A 23,528-nucleotide genomic window follows, 5' to 3' on the forward strand; every position below is an offset into this window, starting at 1 on the left:
GCTGTATTTTTAGTGTCTTAAGGAACCTCCATACTGCTCTCCATAGTGGCTGTACCAATTCGACAGATGAATGGATAAAGAAAATGTGGTACATATATACAATGGAATATTACTTAGCCATTAACAAGAATGAAAGAATGCCATTTGCAGCAACACGGATGGACTTGGAGATTATCATACTAAGTGAACTAAGTCAGACAGGGAAAGACAAGTATCATATGATATAGCTTATATGTGGAATCTAAAAAATATATACAAATGAACTTACTTTCAAAACAGAAGCAGACTCACAGACTTAGAGAATGAATTCATGGTTACCAGGAGGGAAGGGTTGGGGGGAGGAATAGACTGGGAGTTTGGGATTGACATGTACACGCTGCTGTATTTAAAATAGAAAACCAACAAAGACATGCTGTATAGCAAAGGGAACTGTGCTCAAATACTCTGTAATAACCTAATTGGGAAAAGAATAGATACATGTATATGTATAACTGAGTCACTTTGCTGTACACCTGAAACTAACACAACATTGTTAATCAACTATACTCCAATATAAAATAAAAATTAAAAAAATGATACGATTGGAATTTTAGTGGGATCCAAGCATCCACATTTTTTTTTTTGCAGTATGCGGGCCTCTCACTGTTGTGGCCTCTCCCATTGTGGAGCACAGGCTCTGGACGCGCAGGCTCAGTGGCCATGGCTCACGGGCCCAGCCGCTCTGCGGCATGCAGGATCTTCCCGGACTGGGGCACGAACCCGTGTCCCCTGCATCAGCAGGTGGACTCTCAACCACTGCGCCACCAGGGAAGCCCAGCATTCACATTTTTAACGGACTCCATCTTGCCTAACTCCCACTCCTATCTTATCTCTTACTTCTCTGCCCTACCACCCCTTTTTCCTCCCACCCCCTTGCACTCTGCTCCAGCCACATTGGTCTTTTTGACATTCCTCTCCACCATGTCAAACTAGCTTCTGCCTTGGGAATTTTGCGATGTTCCTTCTGCCTGAAGTTCCATCGTCCTTTTCTCCCCACTATCTTCATGGCTCATAAACTGTCCTCTTTCACTTTCTCAGAGATGTCTTCTGAGACCACCCACTATGTGATGGCAACATCCCTCTTCTTGCTTCTGCCACCTTTCATTCTTAGTCTTCCAGTTTTTCTTTATAGCACACATTTATGTGCTTATTGTTTTCTCTCCACTACAGTATAATCTCCATTTGGGCAGGGACTTTGCTTATTTTTATTTTGGTGTGCCTCCCAGTGCCTAGAACAGTTCCTGGTAAATAATAGGTGCTCAATGAATATGTGTTGAATGAGTAAGTATAACAACAGGTTCAATCCACCCAGTTTTTCAGCCAGAGATGAATAAATTGGGTAGGCTTACTTCACCACTGAATAGTGTCTGGAATTTTTCTTTCTGCTCCAGTCCTCTAAAATCCTTAATATTGGCCCATGTGATATGATCAGTCTTTTGTTTTGGCTTTCATTTCAACACTCCAGTTTTCCAGCTAAGATTAAAACTGGGCCCTGAAGCCCAGTGGCTTGGCTGGAGCCTTGATGCCCGACCTGTACCTTGTCAAGTCCCCTTCCCCCATAGTGCTCTGGGACTTAAGCAGACAACCTTACAGATTGATGTTATCTTTCTGATTGAATATGGCTGCTGCCAGCACTGCTACCCACCTCCTGTTGCCATAGCATCCATCAGAGTTTATATCCCCTTTGAAATATACAGTCTGAAGTATTATGTAGTTATCACTGGGATCCTTTGGCTAGGACAGGAGTTATCCTACCAATACTGACTTTCTTCTCTTCTCTAGTAGTCTTTATTGCTGAGGTTTTAGAATAATTTATCATTCACCCCCTGAGACATAACAGGCTATCAGGAAATGAACACTACCCTCTTATTAACCAGGGAATTTTCTATTTCAGTGCTACAGAGATCCTTTATTCCTGGTCAGATGCTTACCTGTGACATAGAAGTTTCTCTATCGATTCTTAAAAATTACCTGTCTTGTGTTCCAGTCTCTCCCAAAATAATCTGAGAGACTAAATTCCATTAATGTGCTAATGCTAATAGTTACTTAAAATCATAGTCTTCCAAGATGTATTTGGGTTTTAACAGGGATGGTTTTCCATTGCTGTAGTTTCGGAATGTTGCTGAGTCACCATTGTGGCTTCCTAACTGGTTTCCAGCTTCCACACTGTCACCTCCAGTTTTTCTCAATACAGCAGCCATATGATTTGCCAAAGTACGAGTCAGATCATGTTACGTACTCTCTGTTCAAAACACTCCTAAGTTTGGGGGCTTCCCTGGTGGCGCAGTGGTTGAGAGTCCGCCTGCCGATGCAGGGGACACAGGTTCGTGCCCCGGTCCGGGAAGATCCCACGTGCCGCGGAGCGGCTGGGCCCTTGAGCCATGGCCACTGACCCTGCACGTCTGGAGCCTGTGCTCCGCAACGGGAGAGGCCACAGCAGTGAGAGGCCCGCGTACCGCAAAAAAATAAAAATAAACACTCCTAAGTTTCATATCTCACACAGAGTAAAAGCCCGCTTAGAATGCCCTATATGGCCCTGTATGAGCACTTCTCAGACTTTAGCATGCATATGAATCACCTGGGAATCTTGTTAGAATGAGATTCCCATCCAGAAGGGTGCAGGTGGGGCCTAGGAGTCTGCATTTCTAACAAGCTCTCAGGTGATGCTAATGCTGCAAGTTCACAGGACTAGCTGCGAGTAACAAGACCGTATATGATATGTTTCCTCCCTACCATCTGGCCCTCTACCTCTCTGACATTGCTGCACTCCTGATATTACCCTTTATTTCTAGAGCTACCCTAGCCCCCTTCATAGTCTTAGAACACCCAGGCATGTTCCCACCTCAGGGCCTTTGCACTAGCTGACCCTCTGCCTGCAAACACTTCACCCAGATATACACCTCTCTCTCCAAAGCTTCTTAGTGAAGCTCTTCCTGGCCATCTGATCTAACAAGGCAGCCCATCTCCGTTTCCATGTCCCTCTTCTTTTCTCTCCAACTCTGTTTTACTCCTTAACTCTTCTCACTGCTGAAATACAGCATATTTATCTTATTTATTGTCTGCCCCCTCCACTAGAATGTAAACTCCATGAGGCATTTTTTTTTTCATTTATGTTCACTCCAGTGATCAAAACACTGGCTGTTTTGATCAATAAATAATTGTTGAGTGAATTCATTAAAGAACTCAGTTATATTTTTCAAATCACATTTTTTCCTACTTATGCAAAGTGTCCTAGGAAGAGGAAGGCAGAAACATTTCTCCTAGTTTTATTAGGCTAGCGTGGTACAGGCAAAGTGTCTCCCAAGAAGAGCAGATCAGAACTCATTTACCTAATCCTCACTTATACAGGTTTCTTTGGTATGAGCAGAACAACGCTGTTAGAAGCAACCAGGATCTACCTTCAAGTAAGATAAACTTAATGAGGCTGGCAGCACAATTAGAAACAAGCCCAACCTGAGGCATTAATGGGATCTATTCAAAGTTACACCTAGACTGGGAGGATTGTCTTCACAGGGATGCAGTCTTTGCTGGAAGGGAGTTACTATATATATGAATTCCTGTCAAAGGCAGAAGTTTGGTCTTTTGCAGAATATTGACCTAGAAGACCTCTGAGGTCTTTTCTGCCTACACAAATTAGAAATCAGTGACAGAGAACAGGAAGCTGCTGTGTGAGATGTGTGTACAAGACTGGTTACTTGAGGAAGTCCATCAGCCACATTCCATGTCTTGTAGTTCTCAATCTCATGAACTCCAGTGAGCTTTAGCAGGTGAGAGGTTATTGTTTGTTGGTTGGTTGGTTTTGTGTTTTAATAAAAGCTGGCTAAGACCTTGAAAACTGAACCAAAATACATTTTATTATAACTACCTAGTTTCTGTCTAATCAGTGTTCAGCTGTCTCTGATATTGGTTGAAAGAAATATATACAATCAGCAAATTTCACTTTAATATTTTCCATTATAAATTAATAAAAACTCTTCACTACTCCTCTAGTAAATCTGAAAACTGAGTACACGGGGTGTAATAAACACTTGGGGACTTGATTTTAAGTTTTAAAATCATAAGCCCTCTTTATCAGCAGACTATCAGGGAATAGAAATTGCTCTCTACTTCTTTTACTGCATTATCTATTTTATTATGTCATAATTTTAGGTAAACCTTAGGAAATACCAAGTAATAATGCTTTGTAATAACAAATCACTCACACATACATTCTTTCATACAATCTTCAGGATCATCTTAGGAGTTTATTATTCTAATTGAACTATTTATTGATGCTTTTACATATATATATTTAATAATGACAGAAACCGTAAGAGGGAGAAATTCTCAATATGATGATAAAAATTCTGAGCCTCAGAGGTTTTAAGTAACTAGTCACATTTACACATTTTACTTAAAAAATTGAACTGGATATACACCCAGGCTGTATGCCTACAAAGCCCCGGCTTTTAATTCTCACACTGTGATAATTTTACAGCTGAGCAGAGCGAGTCTTAGAGAAACCAAGTGATCTGCCCAACGTTATACAGCTGAGAACTGGAAGAACCAAGAAAGAAAACCAGATAGTTTTTTTCTAAAACCAGAGTTCTTTCTACTCTTCATAATAGCTTGTTTTTAAAATGTATTTATGTGTTTTTTTAATGTATTTTTAATGTATTTTTTAATGTACATTTTAATGTATTTTAATGTATGATATTTAACAACAGCATAAGAAACACTAGCCCAACTTGAAAGGTGATGGAATGGCTACATATTTAAATAAAAAGAAACATGAAAGCCTAAAGAGTAACTAAATTTCTCAGCATATGCTGCAAGATTGTCAATAGCTGAGTCTAAAACAATTTTATTTCATAGAATCTCAGGAATTTTCTCAGTGTGAATATTTACAGTTTATTTTTACATTTACACATGTGTCAAATTAAATTCCATATGGTCAAATAACTTAAATTAAAAAAAAACCCAGAAAATGTAGGAAACTGTATGTACATACTTAAAAGTTAAGAGGTTTTCTTAACATTGAAGATCTTAGAAGATATATATGTATATCTTACATACATGACTGCTTAAAGCTTCTATGTAGCAACTGATGTCCTATGTCTCTATGATTTATATATTATACTGAAAATACCAGGACGTAGGAAGTGTAACCAGTTTGTATTAATACCAGGAATGAAGGGTAATGGTGCGTGTGTGCGTGTGTGTGTGTAAGAATGCAGGAATAAAACGAGGTCTTATTTACTTGGCTGGCTACTTCAGAAAGTTACAAGTTTCTTATGGTCTCACTATTTCTATTCTTTGCATACTCTTACCCAATTCCCATATAGCAGTTACAGTGACCTTGACAGAGAAAAATGAATCATGACATTTCCCTATTTCTGTAGCATTTTTTGCCATTCAAATAAAATCCAAGTTCTTAATAATGGGCAAGGTCCTACTTGATCTATCCCCTGCATACTAACCTCATTCCACATTTTCTCATTCAATCGTCTCCAGTTCATGCTGATTTTAAATTGGTTTCTTGAATGGACCTTCAGACCTTAGCTTATACTAAGCATTGCCTGGATGCTTTGTCACCCTCTCTTCTACATGATCAGGCAGATCATAGATAATATCCTATGTCCTCTGGGAACTTACCTGATCACTGTTTCTCAAATAGATTTCCTTCTTAATTTCTACAATAGCACCTCATTTGTCTTTTTGATAGCATTTGTCACAATTTAAGTCATTTTGTTTGATCATGTATTTTAGTTTCCTTTTCTCTCTCTCCCACCAGACCCTGTATTTCATGAATCCAGTGGTCATTCCTCTGTGGTTGAGTTTACCTCCGGTTCCTACCTCAGTGCCTGGTACATAATTGTTACTTAGCAAATATTGGATGAATGAATTAATAAATAATGAATTGGTGAATATGTATGTGTAAAAGTTATTTTTATTCTGAATCTGTATGTCTGGAGAAAAGAAAATGAATTTTCTCTGGAATGTTATGGTATAGAAAAAGTAAAGTGTGAGGAGCTTTGGATCTAAAATGGATAGAAATACAAATTGTGAACTTCAATTTATACTTATACGCAAGAAAGCAAAATTGTTTTTAACAGTAGACAATACGAAGGTAAATAACTCTTCCCCAAACCATTATTCTGAGGCTTAAATTCATTCACATACAATGAGTACCTAGTAAATCCTAAAATCTATCCTCCCTTCTCCCCCAGACAACATATAGTATAGGTCCATTCATCTGCCCATCTCATCTGCCCCCCACTCCATGCCCCCAGTAACTGGAGGGTACTGTGTTTAATTTCTAAAAGCCAGTGGGCCTCTGGACAAAGACAAGAGGATCAATACCTGGGCCCTGGGAAACTGGGATTAATATAATAAGGATGAAGGAGTTAGAGGCCATTGCTAACATTTCAAGGACATTCTCTTATTTAAAAGCATCATTAGTACTTGCAAAGAGGTTTATGTCACCATTATCAGTTTTTAAATAATGATATCAATGTAGTGACTGAAAAATTACCAGGGTGATGCTAGGGAACCATCACAATAGCAATAGCAGATAAAGGAAAACATATGAAAAGGCACAGAATAATGCTAGATCCTGTGGCAGAATAACTTTTATAGTCATCAAAACATTCTCCAACATGGTATTATTGAGTTTGCCTTTTGAACAGAGAACTCAGACTCGGAGTCCAAATTATTCTGCTGTGAAAGGTTACAGAAAAAAAGTATATACCATCATTGATGCTGTTATTAGACATTCATTCATTCATTAAGTCATCCCATAATTACTTATTGAATGTCAACCCTTAGGATTTTCACTGTAATAGCCACTGGGATAATTTTAAGCAAAAATCATTCAGTTCTCTCATGGTGGTTGTTGGGGTCTGAGGAAGAAAGAATTACTTCTGTGTAGAAGTTTATAAACCACGGCCCAGAATAAAAATTAGCTTCATGTTTTTTACACAAAGGACTGCTTTCTAAGTTTTTTTTAAAAAAATAACTTCTAAATGATGGTTTTATAAAAATAAGATATAAATAAAGATTTTCACTTTTGGAAACCGAAACAGACTTTTGTAGAAACTTCATTTATGGAGAAGATTAACTTTTACTCACAGAGAGCTTCACATAATCATAACATAAACTTTTCATCGAAAAACAAATGCAGTGTAGAAAATACCCTGAATCATTTGAAAAAACTGGATAACCTGAATGATATTTAGAATGGGATTTGTCAAAATCTTTTCAAGTCCTCATGTGTATATGTCCCCGACACTGTTCTGAACAAAATACCAGTTCATGTTTTCTAGCTTTGGAATTCCACTGGAAAAGGATCCTTCAGACACACCACAGAAATCTGTCAATTCCCTCTACTGGTACAGCGAGTTACCTCAAAATCTTCTTAAATCAATAAAAGGTATAATTTAACTGAAAACTCTATGTCAAAGTTAAAATTTAAAAAAGGAAGTAAACCAGACTCAGTTTAGCAATTCCAATATGGGGGACAGAACGGTAGACTATGAATGAAGAACTATGGCCAGTACCTTTTGAATGCCTGCTTGGGACTCCAGAACGTTATTCTCTGATCCATTGCTTCGGTTGATCATCCGCCACATTTGGGAATACATGCTGTCCCTCTCAAAAGGATTCATTCCCTTCATGCGAACATGTTCATATACCGCAGAGTCCAGGACTGTGCCATAAGGGATATCTGTTTGCTTGGAAAGGTCCTGGAGAGACCTTGATTATTGGGAGAGCAGAGAGACACAAGAAAGAGTATTGAATATTTTCAAGTGGAAATAAAGTTAAAAGAAGCAAAAAGTAATATATGTAAATACAAACGTCAAATTGCTTTTCTTATTTTGTTGTTTCTTTACATTAAGATGTAATATATAAGGAGAATTGCTTTAAGAGTGTATGGCACTTACATAGATCATGAGAAGACAAAAATCATTACTGAAGGAAAGGTGGAAATTTCTAGTGATAGGGCAATGCTATTTTTGTTTTCACTGTGAAAAAACATCTAGCAATTCCAAAGAAATTAAATTACATTGCTAGATAGTCATATAATCATTTAGTTTTTTTAAAATGTCAATATGTTACAAGCCTTAAGCCTATGTTCTTTTAGGTGGCAAGGCTTAAATATTTTTATAAAATAATTACGTTTTGTATAAACAACATATTTAAGTAGATGTATACTTAAAAATTAGTATTTGTAAGAGTCATTACTTATTGAGTGGCTACTACATACATGCTAGGCAGTTGGCACACAGTATCCTTACAGCAATGCCTCATGCTCAGAACTATTTCACCCATTTTGTAGGTAAGAAAACTTAAGTAGAGGGAATAAAGGACTAGCTCAGTGTGGCACAGTGAGGGATAGAGATAGAATTCAAATGTAGATCTGACCAGCTCCCAAAACCATATTATTTCTACTGCAAGATACTGACTCTTCTCTGTATTTATTTTGCTAGATTTGCTTTAAGTGGTTGTGTGTGAGTGTATGTGTGTGTGTGTGTGTGTGTGTGTGTGTGTGTGTGAGAGAGAGAGATTTCTATTTGTATTCAAATAGAATAAATTTCATGCTTTTGGATAGCTGAATATGTTTTCAGCTTTCTCTTTTACAGAATAATGCTCCAGGATTTCCAAATCAATCTTTGAGTTACAGATTGTATCTACTTGTCCCAGGTTATTCGTCTCTAAATTGATGGTCGATTTCCTTATATTTGAGTTTCTGAGCCACTCCATATTTTCTAACTTGGAGAACCAATTACCACTTCACTGGAACTCATTGAATTTGTGTAGGTGTCCAACCCTAATGACTGACATTTAAGAACAAATATGTGTCTTTGGAATACTGTTCAAAATTAGATGCTGGCACGCTTCAAACTCACTAACCTCTGAGAATGGGAGCAGATGCTTTGAAGCACTATAGTATATATTGAACAAGAACAAATACCCACAGCCCTCCACAATCACGGGCTATGAATGTCATGTTACGTTTACCTCTGATCTTTTGGTCTGTTTCTAGATGGCGTTTGCTAATGATTTCCTGGAGGTCTTTGCAACTAACACTAACATTGGGCAAGAGTATTGGGAATACTCTTGCATGTCACCGTTTCCATCATGTGCAAAACTGTGTGGCAAACAATACATTATGGGTCGTGTTTGTTAGAGGAATATTTGCGACAATTTCTAATGATAACTTTCAGCAAAATTTAATCTGCATTTTATTGAGTTTTATGTTGTTGGTGTGTATCATGTACTCTAAGGAAAAGAGTGAGATCATAGTAATTCCTTTCTGCTCTACACTTCTGCTGCATAAAATTATGCATTTAAAAATTACTATTTGAAGGGAAGAATTTTCTGGAATATCCTACAACTATTGAGCTAATTCTACCATTTGTAAAAGCTAAAGTGAAAGCATAAATAAATAGTGAGGGGGGCTTCCCTGGTCGGCCAGTGGTTAAGAATCCACCTGCCAATGCAGGGGACATGGGTTCAATCCCTGGTCCTAGAAGATCCCACATGCCACGGAGCAACTAAGCCCGTGCTCCACAACTACTGAGCCTCTGCTCTAGAGCCCGGGAGCCACAACTGCTGAAGCCGGTGCTCCTAGAGCCCGTGCTCTGCAACAAGAGAAGCCACCGCAATGAGAAGCCTGCACACCGCAATGAAGAGTAGCCCCCGCTCACCGCAACTAGAGAAAGCCCGTGCGCAGCAACAAAGACCCAACACAGCCAAAAATAAATAAATAAGTTAAAAAAAATAATGAGGGCAGAAGCAGGAATAAAAGTGAGCTACAGGTAGCGACCTAATACCAGAGTGACAGGGCATTTGGTAGGAACATACCATAATTATCTTGGTAATAGTATAGCAATAAGAATTTTGTTTCAAACGAACAATTTACTTCTTATTTACTAATGTTTCCAGTAGTAGGAGTAAAACTATATTCAAAACATTAACATTTTAACATATTTCCCACTGTTTAGCGATGATCTAAACTGGTTACACAGGGGGAAGAAATGAAACTTATCAATACAGGTTACGATAGCATGCCTCATTCACTCAATGTCTATAAATACAAGGGCAAGGTTAGGTAGATGTAGAGAGCTTGCACTTTCTAGAACCTAAAGGTGTATGGCTAGAGAAGGTCATGTTAGGATTCATCAGAAACCCTCCCAGGATAGGATTGGCTCCTTGCTGCCTAGTAGTTCTGGCGATCAATCTTGATTATAACTTTCAGAAGGTTTCCACTTGGTGAGATCATAGTGTAGGGGTGAAAAATGTTTATGCCTATATCTAAGTATATAACTGGTTTGATCAAATAGTCATACTAGTAAAATACTGCTAAATAAATTAATACTCTTTCTTAGCTTTCTGTGAAAAGAAAATTGAAATCATGTGTTGGGATCTTTAATATAATCAAGTTTCCGTGTCATAGTATCACCTTAAGTATTAGCTTTGAACTTGAATGTAGAATTATAATACAAACAGGTTTTTAGCGGGCAAAACTGTTTTGTACACACAAAAAAATTTTAGACAGTATCTTAAAATGTTGCCTGTGTGAAGTTCTTGATGTCAGAAAAAAGCAGTTTATTTTCAACGTAATTCAAATTTAGAATAGCAGAGCATTTTGTAACTTAGAGCAAAGGTATGTTCCCTCTAGCTTCATTTCTGATATCAAGTTCAGCTTATAAATTTTCCATGAGATCTGCTTGCAATAAAAATTATAGTTTGTCTGATTCAGTGTTGTTCCTTTATAGTACACCAAGATAGCACACCAAAGGTGACAAAAATAAAATAAAGCAAAATGAAGTGAGCACAAATAGCTTATTATGGAAAAAAGAAAGCTGGTTTAGGAGCCCAACAGAGAAAGGGGGTACCTATTATAAGTAGTAATTTTGTTATTTTCACGCTCATAATATTTTAGATCTGCAGAAATGCTATGGCCTATATTATGAGGCCCTAAAAGAAATCAAGTAGGTTATTCTGTAAGTGGTAATCCTCAAGAACATTGTATCTTAAGGTCAACATCTGAGTGGATATTATTTAGACATGCCAATCATTGGCTTAAATGCAAAACAATTATAAAATAATCAACAAGCCCCTAATACATACATTAATTTACCTTGGCAAATATTGACATTTCCTTTTTTAACAATTGGCAATGTTTACCCAGGCCACAGAAGAAATGGGAAAATCTAGAGAATTCTAGAAAAAGAGTTAGCTGTGAATATACTCATACTAATATAGTCTATCTTTCTACCTAACCACACAAAGCCTACATACACTCACATAAAATTCCGCAAATGATCAATTCTGTGAATCTATTACATCTGAGCCCTCCTCTTCCAACTCCACACTCGGACTCATGCACATAGCAAAAATGAGTGTCCACAGCTACACATGGTGAATGCTAAAAGAAAGCAAATGCTTTCCCACTCTAATCAGTCTTATTTTCTCAACATCTTACTGAGAGTCTTTTATTTCTTGTACTGGTGTCCTGTACGACTAGCGACCCATGGATACTAAACAATACTGTCTGATAGGTAAGTGGTATTTAACTATTTGCTTAAACATCACATATACTGAGAAACTGTAATTTAGGACACTTCTGTGGAAGTAAATTTTAGGAATTTGGGTGGATCTAGGCTGATTACAAACTCTTTCCATGAGAAGAAGAATAAACACTTAAAGCCCTTCAAGTATTGGAAATTAATTTTAATACATGTGATAGTCTGATATTAGCTATATCTGACAGCAATAGCTTTGATATTGGGTAGGTTAGATTTTAAAGGCAAGCAGGTCTGTTATTTGTGAGCTGTGTAATATTAGGTAGTAGCTCTTAACCTTACTTTCCTCATCTACAAATGGAGAGAGTAACAGGGTCCTCCTCAAAGAGTGATTAGTGATCCTGTCACATCAGTATTCAATCAAGCTATCGTTTTTATACAAAGATTATTATTATAATAATTCCTCACCTTATAATGCCCTTTTAATGATTTTTAATGGATTGTGTGTGTGTGTGTGTGTGTGTGTGTGGCAGGACGACTTCTTATATTGTTAACGAGGAGATTCATGAATTGGAGTTGAATTAATGTCTCATCTCCTTTCCAAGTACAAGAATGTATGACTCTATGATACTAAACGGTAACTTTCTTCATAGCAAATTCTTTGGGACATTTATACGACTTTGCTAATGAAATTATCTTACAATGAATGTGTTGCTACTTACATTTCTAAAGCTGTCAACTAGTTAAAAATCTAATGCCTATACCTTCTGCAGTGAACTTTCACTCATATTTTTACCTGTTTTCCTTTATTAAGAGAATAGCTCTTACCTACATAAACTGTAAAATAACTCTCATAGGCCTTTCTTTTCCATCTAGTCTCCATTTCTCTGTTTCTCTCTCTCTCTGCCTGCCTTCCTTCCTTCCTTCTTTCCTTCCTTCCTCCCTCTCTTTCTCTCTCCCTTTTTCTTCTCTTTTTTTCTTTCATATTTGAGTCTGGTTGTATGTTATGCTCACCAACAAATGACAAGAGTGAGCTGCCAGCTTTAGCTGTGGGGAATTTTACGTCTAATCCCATTTTTAACGGATTGAAACACGTCGACTCAAGTTATCACATCAGAAGGATTTTTCTTCAGGGGGAGAAAAATGGAACGTGGTTGACAGCATAGGTGATAGATGCTTCAGACAAAGGGGCTGACCGTGAAAGAGAGACAAACAAGCAGGGGTACATTAAAAGTGTCCTCCAACTCAGTTCAGGGTTTTTCTCCCACACTCTCTCCCCAGTTGCCTCCTCTGGATGCTAATTTCGGCATTTGCGAAAGGACACATTATGTTGTAACTCCAAGAGCCCATTAGCAACCACATAAAGAGCCTGCCTGGTGCCCACTGCAGTTCATTGGTTGCAGTGGCTGAGAGCTGTCGTGGGCAGGGCACAGAGGCAGGTTTTCCAATCACAAAAAGTACTCCAAAAGTTAACACTTAAAAAACAACTACATGCCATAATAGAGGGCCAGCAGAGAGAACATTAGTGTTATAGAGATCCAAGAAGCAGAAGAAAGGATTGGAGAATGTATTGAGGTGGTCAGGCAAGGCAGGCCTGCCACTGAGAGGTGCTGACGACAGCTGTGCACTGGGCAACCTCTTTGCTTCTAAAAACATGGGTTCTGAAGACGTAAAGATTTGAGTTTCAATCCTTGGAAAAATTAAAATTCTCCAAATTGCAATTCCTTTCCCTGTGAAATAGGGGAAACAATCATTTTATAATAAGGTATCTGGAAGTTTGAAGTAGATTTTGATACAAGACACCTAGCCTAGAACTTACTCTTAAAGTGCTCAATTACTGATAGCTGCAGTTATTAATTTATTACTATTATTGCTGGTACTTTGTCCTCTATTATGATTTCTAGAATTGCCATCTTTTGATTTTTCCCACCAATAGATTCATCTCAGCTAAAGCTCTTCCTCACCCGTGGCCTTTAACTCCCACACCCCATCTAACCTCTCATGAAGTTTTGTACATTTTTACCTCCTAAATCTTGGGAATCTGTCACTACCTTTGCCTTTCTGTTGCCAATACCCTCATCATTTCTACCTAGAAAATTATTTCTACGCTTTTCCCCTATCTCTACTCCCACCTACCTCTAATGCATCCTCCATACCACAGCTAACGTGCTCCTTCTAATATTCAAATCTGATCCCATCCCTCACTTATTTAAATACTTCCTGTATACCTCACGGCCCTTAGAAAATGGTTCAAACTCTGTAGCATTCAAGATCCTTCAAAAATTTGGCCTAAAAACTTCTTTTTTTTCATTTTCAAAAACAACCTTTTGCTTCATTCCTATTCACATTATATGGCAAACAGACTATTTCATCATTCCTTGCTTGGCAGGTGTTTTCTCAGCTTAAGATCTTTCCTGGTCTTCCCTGGTGGATTTTTTCCCTTCAAGATCAAACTCAGCTGCTTCTTCTGTGCTCTTCTAATACTTAAAATATGTTCACACCTTAGCATTGTGGTTCGAAATTTTACTTCTTTGTTTACCTCATTCGAATGTATGTTACTGATGCTCATGATTTTTTTTTAATGTTATTTATTTATTTATTCTATTTATCTTGAAACTCAGAACCTAGCCCAGGGTCTGAAAAATAGCAATCAATAAGGTTCATTTTTTTCTTAATTAGAAAGATGCTTTCATCTTGGAAAACCAGCATTCCCAGTAAACTAGCATTACATAAAAATGGGATTTTTACTGTATTTCTTTATTAGAAAGATGCTTTCATCTTGGAAAACCAGCATTCCCAGTAAACTAGCATTACATAAAAATGGGATTTTTACTATATATTACCAGCCATTCTGTGGGTGATTAATCATGGCCAGCAGTATTTTGTAGGAAAAAAATTTTTTTTTTTTTCAGAAAACACAACTTTTTAAAAGAGAGCTTTGGAAATTTTCCCTGTATCAAAATCAGCTGCAAAAGCTTTATTGGACCACCAGTGAATTGTCTGCAAACAAGACAGTTTGCCATAAATAAATTCAGAGGCAAGGCAAATACAAAGAAAAATTAAACAAATAGGACTGAAACAAAATATCTGGAAAAGCTGAGGTATAGTCCAATGTTCTGGTAAACATAGGATCCAGTACAAGGTGGAATGTCTATTCCTGAGAGGGATACTTATTCAGCAGTGTGGAAACAGAGACGACAATTTTGTGGTTGCTTTGATGAGTGATTTCTGATTAAAATATCAGAAGCAAACTGAAGTGGTGAAGAAAATTGCTCAACTAACTCTGCTAACTGAAATGATTAAAAAAATGTAAAAGAATTCACGGTTTTAGTAGCTAAAGAAGAGATAGGCACCAGAACAAAGAGAGAATAGTCACCTTTGGTAATACTGAGTGTTATAGAAAGCTGAACTTTAGGAATTTTTTCTTTCAAGGGTTGAGTATTTACATAAAGACGAAGAAGTCTCAATAATATGAATGCTCTACTTATAGGAGAACAGATAAGCATATGGAAAGGCTTCCTGTCTCCTACTGCAATGTAGCTAATGACCACCTGTCCTTTGAGAAACCACATTCTGAATCCTAGTAGCTCCTTTTGCTCAGTGAAGTTTTCCCAGCTCCTCATATACAAGTTTGGAAAGGAAGTCTGATGAAACATAAAGGGTATCAAGGGTAAATGGTATGGTAAGCAGGACTCTTAACGCTCCTTGATGTCAGAAGAAAATCTGGTTTGCAGATGGTTCAGTCCATACTGAAGAGCTCAGTGAGAACTATTTTAAGTGCATGAGGGCTAACGATATTTAATGAAAGCAGGCTCAGGAAAGAGTTGGATATTCTTTAGCCCAATAATGCTAGGTTTCTTATTTTAAAAAGATTAAGGTCAAAGTCACAGTAGTGGAGGAAATACAGTTCTCTCATAGAAGATGAGATTGTATAGCCTAAAATAGTATAATTTATGGAGCAAGGTAATTCAGGAGGAACCCAGACACAGCCATCTCTAGTGGAGAGGATGTGTTTGTGTTTTTCTTTCTCTCATGGCGCCAGAATTTTTTTTCGTTTTCAAGACAGCAGAAGTCTGAAGTCTGAGGCTGACAAGTTTGAAGGATATCAGGCAAGGCAGAGGGCCAGGATTCCTTTACTTGCAGAGACAGGGAGAGTTTCCCAAGGGAGGCCCCCCAGTTGGAGAGGGTGTTTTATTAGAGGAACCATATGAGGACCAAAGAGGACTGGGGATTTACAGAGGAGGGTCAGCGGATGAGAAGGGCTCCATGTGGGATGCTCGAATAAGGCCTGAGTGGTGCTCCTTCTCCAGCCCCTCTGTTCTGTCCCTCTCCCCGCTTCTGTCCCACATCCTTCACATACCCTCACACCCAACCTTATGTGGTTCACCACAGTAAATTAGATAAAAGATGGCTTCAGGTCTCTGTGCTCTGAACTTCTTTAAAAAACTATTTAAATATCCATCAGAATTCCAAATGTGCTTGGTCTAGAAAAAGTGTGTAGAGGTACTCATAAGAGGGCATTGCCCCCTTCCAAACACTGTCCCTACATGGTAGATTACTAGGCATGGAGGATTACATGGCAGGAGATGACTTTCAAGTCTTTCCCGAGAGATTTAGGAATATTTCCCCCCGAAGAGTAGTCAAGAGCACCCCTATCTGCCACGTGGTATAGACAGGATGGTCACAGGTAATATTGGAAATTCATGTAAAATAGATGCATTTGAGATAGATGGATATCAGAGACTAGGTGCACTTGGAGAGACTTGCAGTTCCCATACACTTTTTAGAAGTTGATTCAGACTTGTGGATATGATAGGTCATTTTAGAGAACCCAGAGGAAGGAGGAAGCACTCTGTCCTTCTTGCTGCTGGGAGGCAGTACTTAATAAAGATGATGGTTAAACTCTCTCCAAAATGACAATGCTAAATAAATGCGAGAAAACAGTCATCTGAAACTCTGATTGTCTTGCCTGACTTGTTGACCCACATTATAAGCTAGGAAATAATTTCGTCATGCCATGCATCCTGATATGTGGCAGATATTACATTTTTCCACCTGCTGACAGAATTATCATTTATGACTCTGTTCTCTATTTTAAATGGCCTATTAGTCAAATAAAGTAGTCTTTCATGATATACATACACACACACACACATATATATGTATACATACTAATTAAGCAAAACTCCAGTGCAAAAGGCCGAATATTCTGTGAATTCAATTGCTCTGCAATTTTCCTGTGCTGTTTCTTACATATCATGAAGATGCAATATTTATTTACACAGGACAATATGAACAAATATGGAATTATTCTAAATCTGTATGGCCAGCATTGCATTACATTTACTATTGATTGTCAGCTAATTGTAAAATTTGTTAGGACAATATCCTCAAATAATCCAATATACTTCAATAGTAGAATAGTAGATTTTCATGTTCCTATATCCTTGAAAATACAGGAAGGACTTGAGTAATCCCCATGAATTTCCCTGAGGATCAACAAATTTCTAAGTGATGTTAAGAAAGAATCCTAATACAATCACAGCATCAGAGAGTTGAGAGTTCCTGGAGGTATCACATAATTTGATTACATTCCTTAAGGTACATAAGCCAGCCTCCAAAACTGACTTTTTCTTCCTAAGACATTTTTATGACTTACAAAACTTAACACCAGGCAGTCCTTACTCATGCCTAACCTAAACCCCCTCTATTTCAAATAATCGTCTCATTTCGTTCTCAGTCACATGGACAATAGCTACTCACCACCTCTAGAACACTATTTCTTTATGTAATAAAACATTTCTTTTTCATTTTCTTCCTTCAGCCTTCTCTTTGCTGAGTTAAACACTAAATCCCTTTACTTTTACTCGCAGGATCTATTACTCCCTTTTTTACTTTGTAATTAACTAAGCCATCTTTTTCCTCTTCTATTGCAATTTTTGCATAAGTTATGGACCTTATAAATAGATCACAGTAGTTTAAAAGTCCTGAACAACTTATCTACTGCTAGGTGACTTTGGTCATTTTCTTTATCAACACCAATGCTACATTTCAAATTTACAACTGACAGATGATTCATTCTGAAACTGCCTACATCCCCCAATTTTAAACTATACACACACACACACACACACACACACACACACACACACACGTACATAGAGTTTGTTCTTTCCATCTCTGAGTGAATTATCACATATTTGTCCCTATTAAACTTCATCTCATTTCTAATCACCTTGTTTAATTTGTCAAGGTCCTTAATGAATTCTTACAGTGTGGTTCTAGTCAATAATCACCCCTACTCATTATAAAGTAATCTGCATAGTTAATAAGCTTATTCCCTATTCCATACTTCAAATCAACACTGAAAATGTTAATTAGAGTCAGGGCCAGTGCTGACTTATGGAGAAAACTTTATACAATATACCCTCCAAGGCTGAAACTGAACCATTGATCAGTACCCCACAGCTGGGCCACTAACAAGCTGTGAAACAATAATACACAATATTACTACATAAAACAATGACCCAAATAAAATACAGTGTGGATTCAAATGAGGAATCAATAGTAATTTGTAATTTTTTTCCCTATAAGGTCTTTGAAGGAGCTCAAAACGTTAATCACATTATCAAATTATTCATAGTGGAAAGAAATAACTAGAGAGGAGGAATTTATCAGAAATAACAGTAGGGCTAATTTAATAGCCTATTTGAAGACCCAGGGAAATGTTACTGTCAAAATAAGGTGGAAGGTCACTGTTTCAGTGAAGATTCTAATGAATCTTTCTTACTAAAACAAAAATCCTCGCTCTTCATAATACAGAGCAGGGGACCAAGTGTCTATTGATAAGTTAAAATTTCCCAAATACAAAAGATATTTTCCTTCTTCGCAGTACAGTAGGTCTCTGGATTTCTCTGAAAAAGATTTTTTTGAATCATCCAGAGAAACTATCCTCTATTCCCAGTTAGGTATATAGCTTTTTTGAGAAATGTCAACGAAAAGCAGATATAAAATGCATGTCTTAATGCTCAGAGTCAGCTCTTATTCACAGTCACTCACATTATAAATATGCGGACTGTTTCGTTTTGTTTTCGGTACGCGAGCCTCTCTCACTGTTGTGGACTCCCCCGTTGCGGAGCACAGGCTCCGGACGCACAGGCTCAGCGGCCATGGCTCAGGGGCCATGGCTCAGGGGCCCAGCCGCTCCACAGCATGTGGGATCTTCCCGGACCGGGGCACAAACCCGTGTCCCCTGCATTGGCAGGCGGACTCTCAACCACTGCGCCACCAGGGAGGCCCCGCGAACTGTTTTTTAATGTGCTCCCCACCCCCCATTCAGTAGCAAATGTTGAGAGTTCTGCATCCCTCTCAGAAGATTACAATCGTCACCTGACAAAGCAGCCCAGCCAGCTGGCTGCAGATCTTGTTCTTTGCCCTCTTGGAAACTTGCCATGATCTGGGGCATCTGGTGATTTCCAAACTTGTCCTTAAGCTATAAGATCAGGGTTGGAGAAATAGGGGCTGTAGTAGGGGTGTGTGTAGTGAGTGTGTGCATATGTGTGTGTGTGTGTGTGTGTGTGTGTGTGTGTGTGTGTGTGTGTGTGGTGGGGGGTGGTGGAGGAGAAAGCCATTAAAAATAAATTGACTGGGCTTCCCTGGTGGCGCAGTGGTTGAGAGTCCGCCTGCTGATGCAGGGGACACGGATTCGTGCCCCCGTCCAGGAAGATCCCACATGCCGCGGAGCGGCTGGGCCTGTGAGCCATGGCCGCTGAGCCTGTGTGTCCGGGGTCTGTGCTCCGCAACGGGAGAGGCCACAACAGTGAGAGGCCTGCGTACCGCAAACAAACAAATAAAAAATAAATAAATAAATAGACTATCTTTAGATGATAGGAGCTTGTGGAGAAGCTAAGAGAATCAGAGAACTAATGGGGTCAAGCAGATACTTAGCGGAGGGTGGAGGTCAGCACACCAGGATTGCTGGCAGGATGGTGTGCTGCACTGGGAAAGCAAGGTGGGACAAGAAAAACAGAATGAGAAAAATGGTGAAAAAGAGTTTCCTTTCAGTCTAGGGTTTCTTTTATTGAGTAATCTATGCAAATATATTTTTATCATTATCTTAGATCTTGTTTAATAAGATACCTCATTTGTGTAGTTGATATAGAAGTTTATAGTTGAAGAGACACTGAAAGTAACTTAATTCAAACTGTGGGAGAAATACTTGTGGAGAAGGAATGGATCACATTTTCAAAGATGGAAAAGTAAGGTACAAAGCGGTTTAAAAACTTACCTTATTATTCAGAAGCAGGAAAGAGACTTGAACACTCAAAGCTAGGTCTCCAGTCCTCTTCAGCAGTGTTCTGCTGAACAACTCTGCCTACATATTCCACTGTCACCCAGGTCCATCACTTACACTTCTACATTTAAAAATTTTATTTTAATTTAAAAAGTTTTTTTTATTTTAATTTTTTTATTGCAGTATAATTGCTTTACTATGTTGTGTTAGTTTCTGCTGTACAGTGAAGTGAATCAGCTGTATGTATACATATAACCCCTCCCTCTTGGACCTCCCTCCCGCCCCCATCCCACCCATCTGGGTCATCACAGAGCACTGAGCTGAGCTCCCTGTGCTATGCAGCAGGTTCCCACTAGCTATCTATTTTACACATGGTAGTGTATTTATGTCAATTTTAATTTCCCAGTTCGTCCCCACCCTCCCTTTCTCCCACTGTGTCCACACATCTGTTCTCTACGTCTGCATCTCTATCCCTGGCCTGGAAATAGCTTCATCTGTGCCATTTTTCTAGATTCCACGTATATGCGTTAATATATGATACTCGTTTTTCTCTTTCTGACTTACTTCACTCTGTATGACAGTCTCTAGGTCCATCCATGTCTCTACAAATGACCCAATTCCGTTCCTTTTTATGGCCGAGTAATATTCCATTGTATATATGTACCACATCTTCTTTACCCTTCTACATTAATTTCACAAAAGCCTGCCCCATGTACACTGGCTCCTCTAAAATGACTGAGCAGAGTGCTCCCAAGTATAAGAGTTTTACCATATTCTCATACTTGTGGTAGACAGAAGTTATTTATTTGGCTGACTTCAGGTAAGGCAGGAAAATAACAAGAAATACGAGAGGATACAGGAATTTATATTCTTGAGAACTTAATAGGTTTTTAGGCTTAGATGACGAAGGCTGAGAGAGAGAACGAGGTGAGGATTTGACTTGTTTAGAATGATTCAGCTTGTCCAGAAGAAGGAGATCATTTTAGGGGTTGTGGGAGCTTATTAGTTTGGCAAAGTTTTCATCTCGGTGAGCTCAGTGTAAACAGAGTCTACAACAATGCTAAAATAGCCCTGTTCCTGGGAGTCACAAAAAAAGCTGGAGACAACTTTTAATTAAATTCTCACTGAAGAGTGGCTTTGAAAGACCAGCATACTTCTGAGAGTTTTTGTTTTCCAAAAAGAAAGACAAAATTCTGTCTATAACATCTAGATGGCTATATGTTTATAAAACATCCATCACTGTAGTACTTAAGGGCTTTGACAAGTAAGCCATTTTGACACTGAACAGCATAGAGTAAGGAGATGAATGTCTTCCTCTGTCTGCTATGACTGTGTACTCTGGAGCTAAGTTTATACAATTCTATACTAAACCAAAACATAAAAAGCAGTATGAATCAGGCCCAGCTCACTCCAGCCACCTTGATTTTGGCTGTTTCTAATAAAGTGTGCAATTCCCTGCTGAGAACTAAGAAATAGCCTCCTACTGAAAGACTGAAGTAGGTGAGACACTAAGGAAACTGAGAGAACATACCATTCTGGGCTCCCTGTCTTATCCTGGAATAAAAGAACAAAGAAATGGCTTTCATATTTCTTTCTGATTTCTTATGAGGCTATAAACAAGTCATGGAGTTCCATAGTCTCAAGCCAGATTCTAAGAAATCCTTTTCTGGTTCATTCATTCAATGAATATTTACTTGTAACCAACTGTGTACTCAAAAAGGTACTACATAAGGCACTGTGTTAATACAAGTCATAAAACCACCCTTGAGAACATATATTGTAATTGGGAAGGTAAAACAAGTAGAATAATATTCCAGTACAAGGCTAGATGTTGCTCAGAGTGTAAACAAGGTAGATGCAAAGGCATTCAAAAAAGGGAGCCACTAAATTCAGTTATGAAAACTCTGTGGAAAACTACACAGAGGAAGTGGTATACAGCTACAGGTTACGAAAGATGAGCTGAAAGAGAAAACGTGCCTGACACATAGATATCCTGACCTGGGTTAAGTGTTAGTCACTAACAGTAGCAACTTAATCCTCATGATAGTTAAGCTAAAGTGAGACAACAGAATGAACCATTTGGCTAAATTCTTATTTTTCTTTTAAACATCTTTATTGGAGTATAATTGCTTTACAATGGTGTGTAAGTTTCTGCTTTATAACAAAGTCAATCAGCTATACATATATCCCCATATCTCCTCCCTCTTGCATCTCCCTCCTAAGTCCTTATTTAGGCTTAAGATCAGATAAGGCTTGCTGAGAGACAGTTTTTTACCTTTGAGGGGCTTGGAGGATTAAGGGGCAGGGCAAGAAGACGACACCCATGAAGTAGGGCTGGGAGGTGGTAGCTGTGTCAGAAACAACAGCAGCAGCAACAGGGAACTTTGAGGTTTAGCTGAACCAGGTAAAGGAAATAACTGAGTGTATGAAATTGTGGACAAAATGGTAAAAAGAATAGTCATTAGTACCACCAAAAATGAGAGTGAAGGGAAGAAGAGTTCAAGGAATTTTACATGAGCTCCTGGAAGCAAGGAGAAAAAATGGAAGCAAATCCTAGGTAGGGTGTGTCCAGGAACTGTGCTGTTATTTATGTCTTTTTGCCCCCCCATTTATTCTTTATACTAAAACTTATGAAGTTGAACTCATTCTCTTCTTACTCTTAGGGAAAATAAGGCTTAAAATAATTACGGAAAATGACAAGATCATTTGCTACTAAGTGGGAGAGATTTTAAATGCAAATTTATTTGAGTCCATGGCTCTGGTGTCTGTTTCTAGGATACCATGCAACTTAGAAATATCTGGAATTGACTTAGCTAAATATAATTCAGCCATTAATTCTCTTCTGCAAATCTTTATTTTTCAAAGAAACTTATAATGATACTGATGGTTTTCATTCATTCATGTATTCACGCATATATTATTTATTTATTTCATTCAGTAAAGATTTAGTGTATTTGCTAATTGCAGACTATATGACCCACTGGTGAAGACAGAGGTTCTAGTGCCAACTGCCTGGGTTTACGACCCTAGCTTTTAGTTTTGTCATCTTCAAAAAGGAGATGAAAATAATATATCTCTCATAGGGCTAGTATGAGGATTAAATGAGAAAAGCTACACAAAGCATTAGGAGAGTGTCTGTCACATAGCAAGCACTCATTGTTAGCTGCTCTTATTGATACTCTGTGCCAGGTACTCTGAGAAGGATTAGGGGAACAAATATGAAGGTGACATAGTCCTTGTCTTTGAAAAATGTACACTCTCAAAGAGAAGACACATGTGTTAATGACTAACTGTGCCTGAGCTAACAGAAGATGCCAGAAGAGAATGCAGTTCTGGGTCATTTCAGCAAGTGGGAACAGCGTGGAAACTCCAAAGAAGCATGAAATATCCTACAAAAGTTTGGCTTGACTGGAGCATGAACAAGTGTGAGAATGAATTAATTGGTGCTAGTAGGCAAAAAAGAAGCCGATCAGCTTTTGAACGGTTTAATAAGCTCTGCTGATGGAATTGAACTTTATTTTGATAGAATGAGGTAATAATGGAGGCTTTAGAGCCAGTTTTAAGGATGTAAGAAGGTAACTGTCTGGACTGTACACTCTGGAGGGTAAACTTGAATGGGAAGATAATGGATAGAAGGAAGCAATAGCTGAGGTAGGAGAAAAGACAATAATAAGTAGAGCTGCAGG

The 23,528-nt window shown here is 38.3% G+C and overlaps 1 protein-coding gene across 2 annotated transcripts in view; it reads right to left on the reverse strand.

Annotated features, from left to right (window-relative positions):
• Positions 1-23,528, reverse strand: part of GRID2 (glutamate ionotropic receptor delta type subunit 2) — a 1,308,561-nt gene that overhangs the window by 200,992 nt on the left and 1,084,041 nt on the right. For both annotated transcript variants that reach the window (XM_024736087.1, XM_024736086.1), the window contains one exon: positions 7,578-7,773. In XM_024736087.1, the coding sequence (XP_024591855.1) occupies positions 7,578-7,773 (196 nt within the window). The remainder of the gene's footprint in view (positions 1-7,577; positions 7,774-23,528) is intronic.

Source organism: Neophocaena asiaeorientalis, unplaced genomic scaffold, assembly GCF_003031525.2.
Source record: "Neophocaena asiaeorientalis asiaeorientalis breed wild unplaced genomic scaffold, Neophocaena_asiaeorientalis_V1.1 scaffold7, whole genome shotgun sequence".
NCBI classification, from domain to species: domain Eukaryota; kingdom Metazoa; phylum Chordata; class Mammalia; order Artiodactyla; family Phocoenidae; genus Neophocaena; species Neophocaena asiaeorientalis.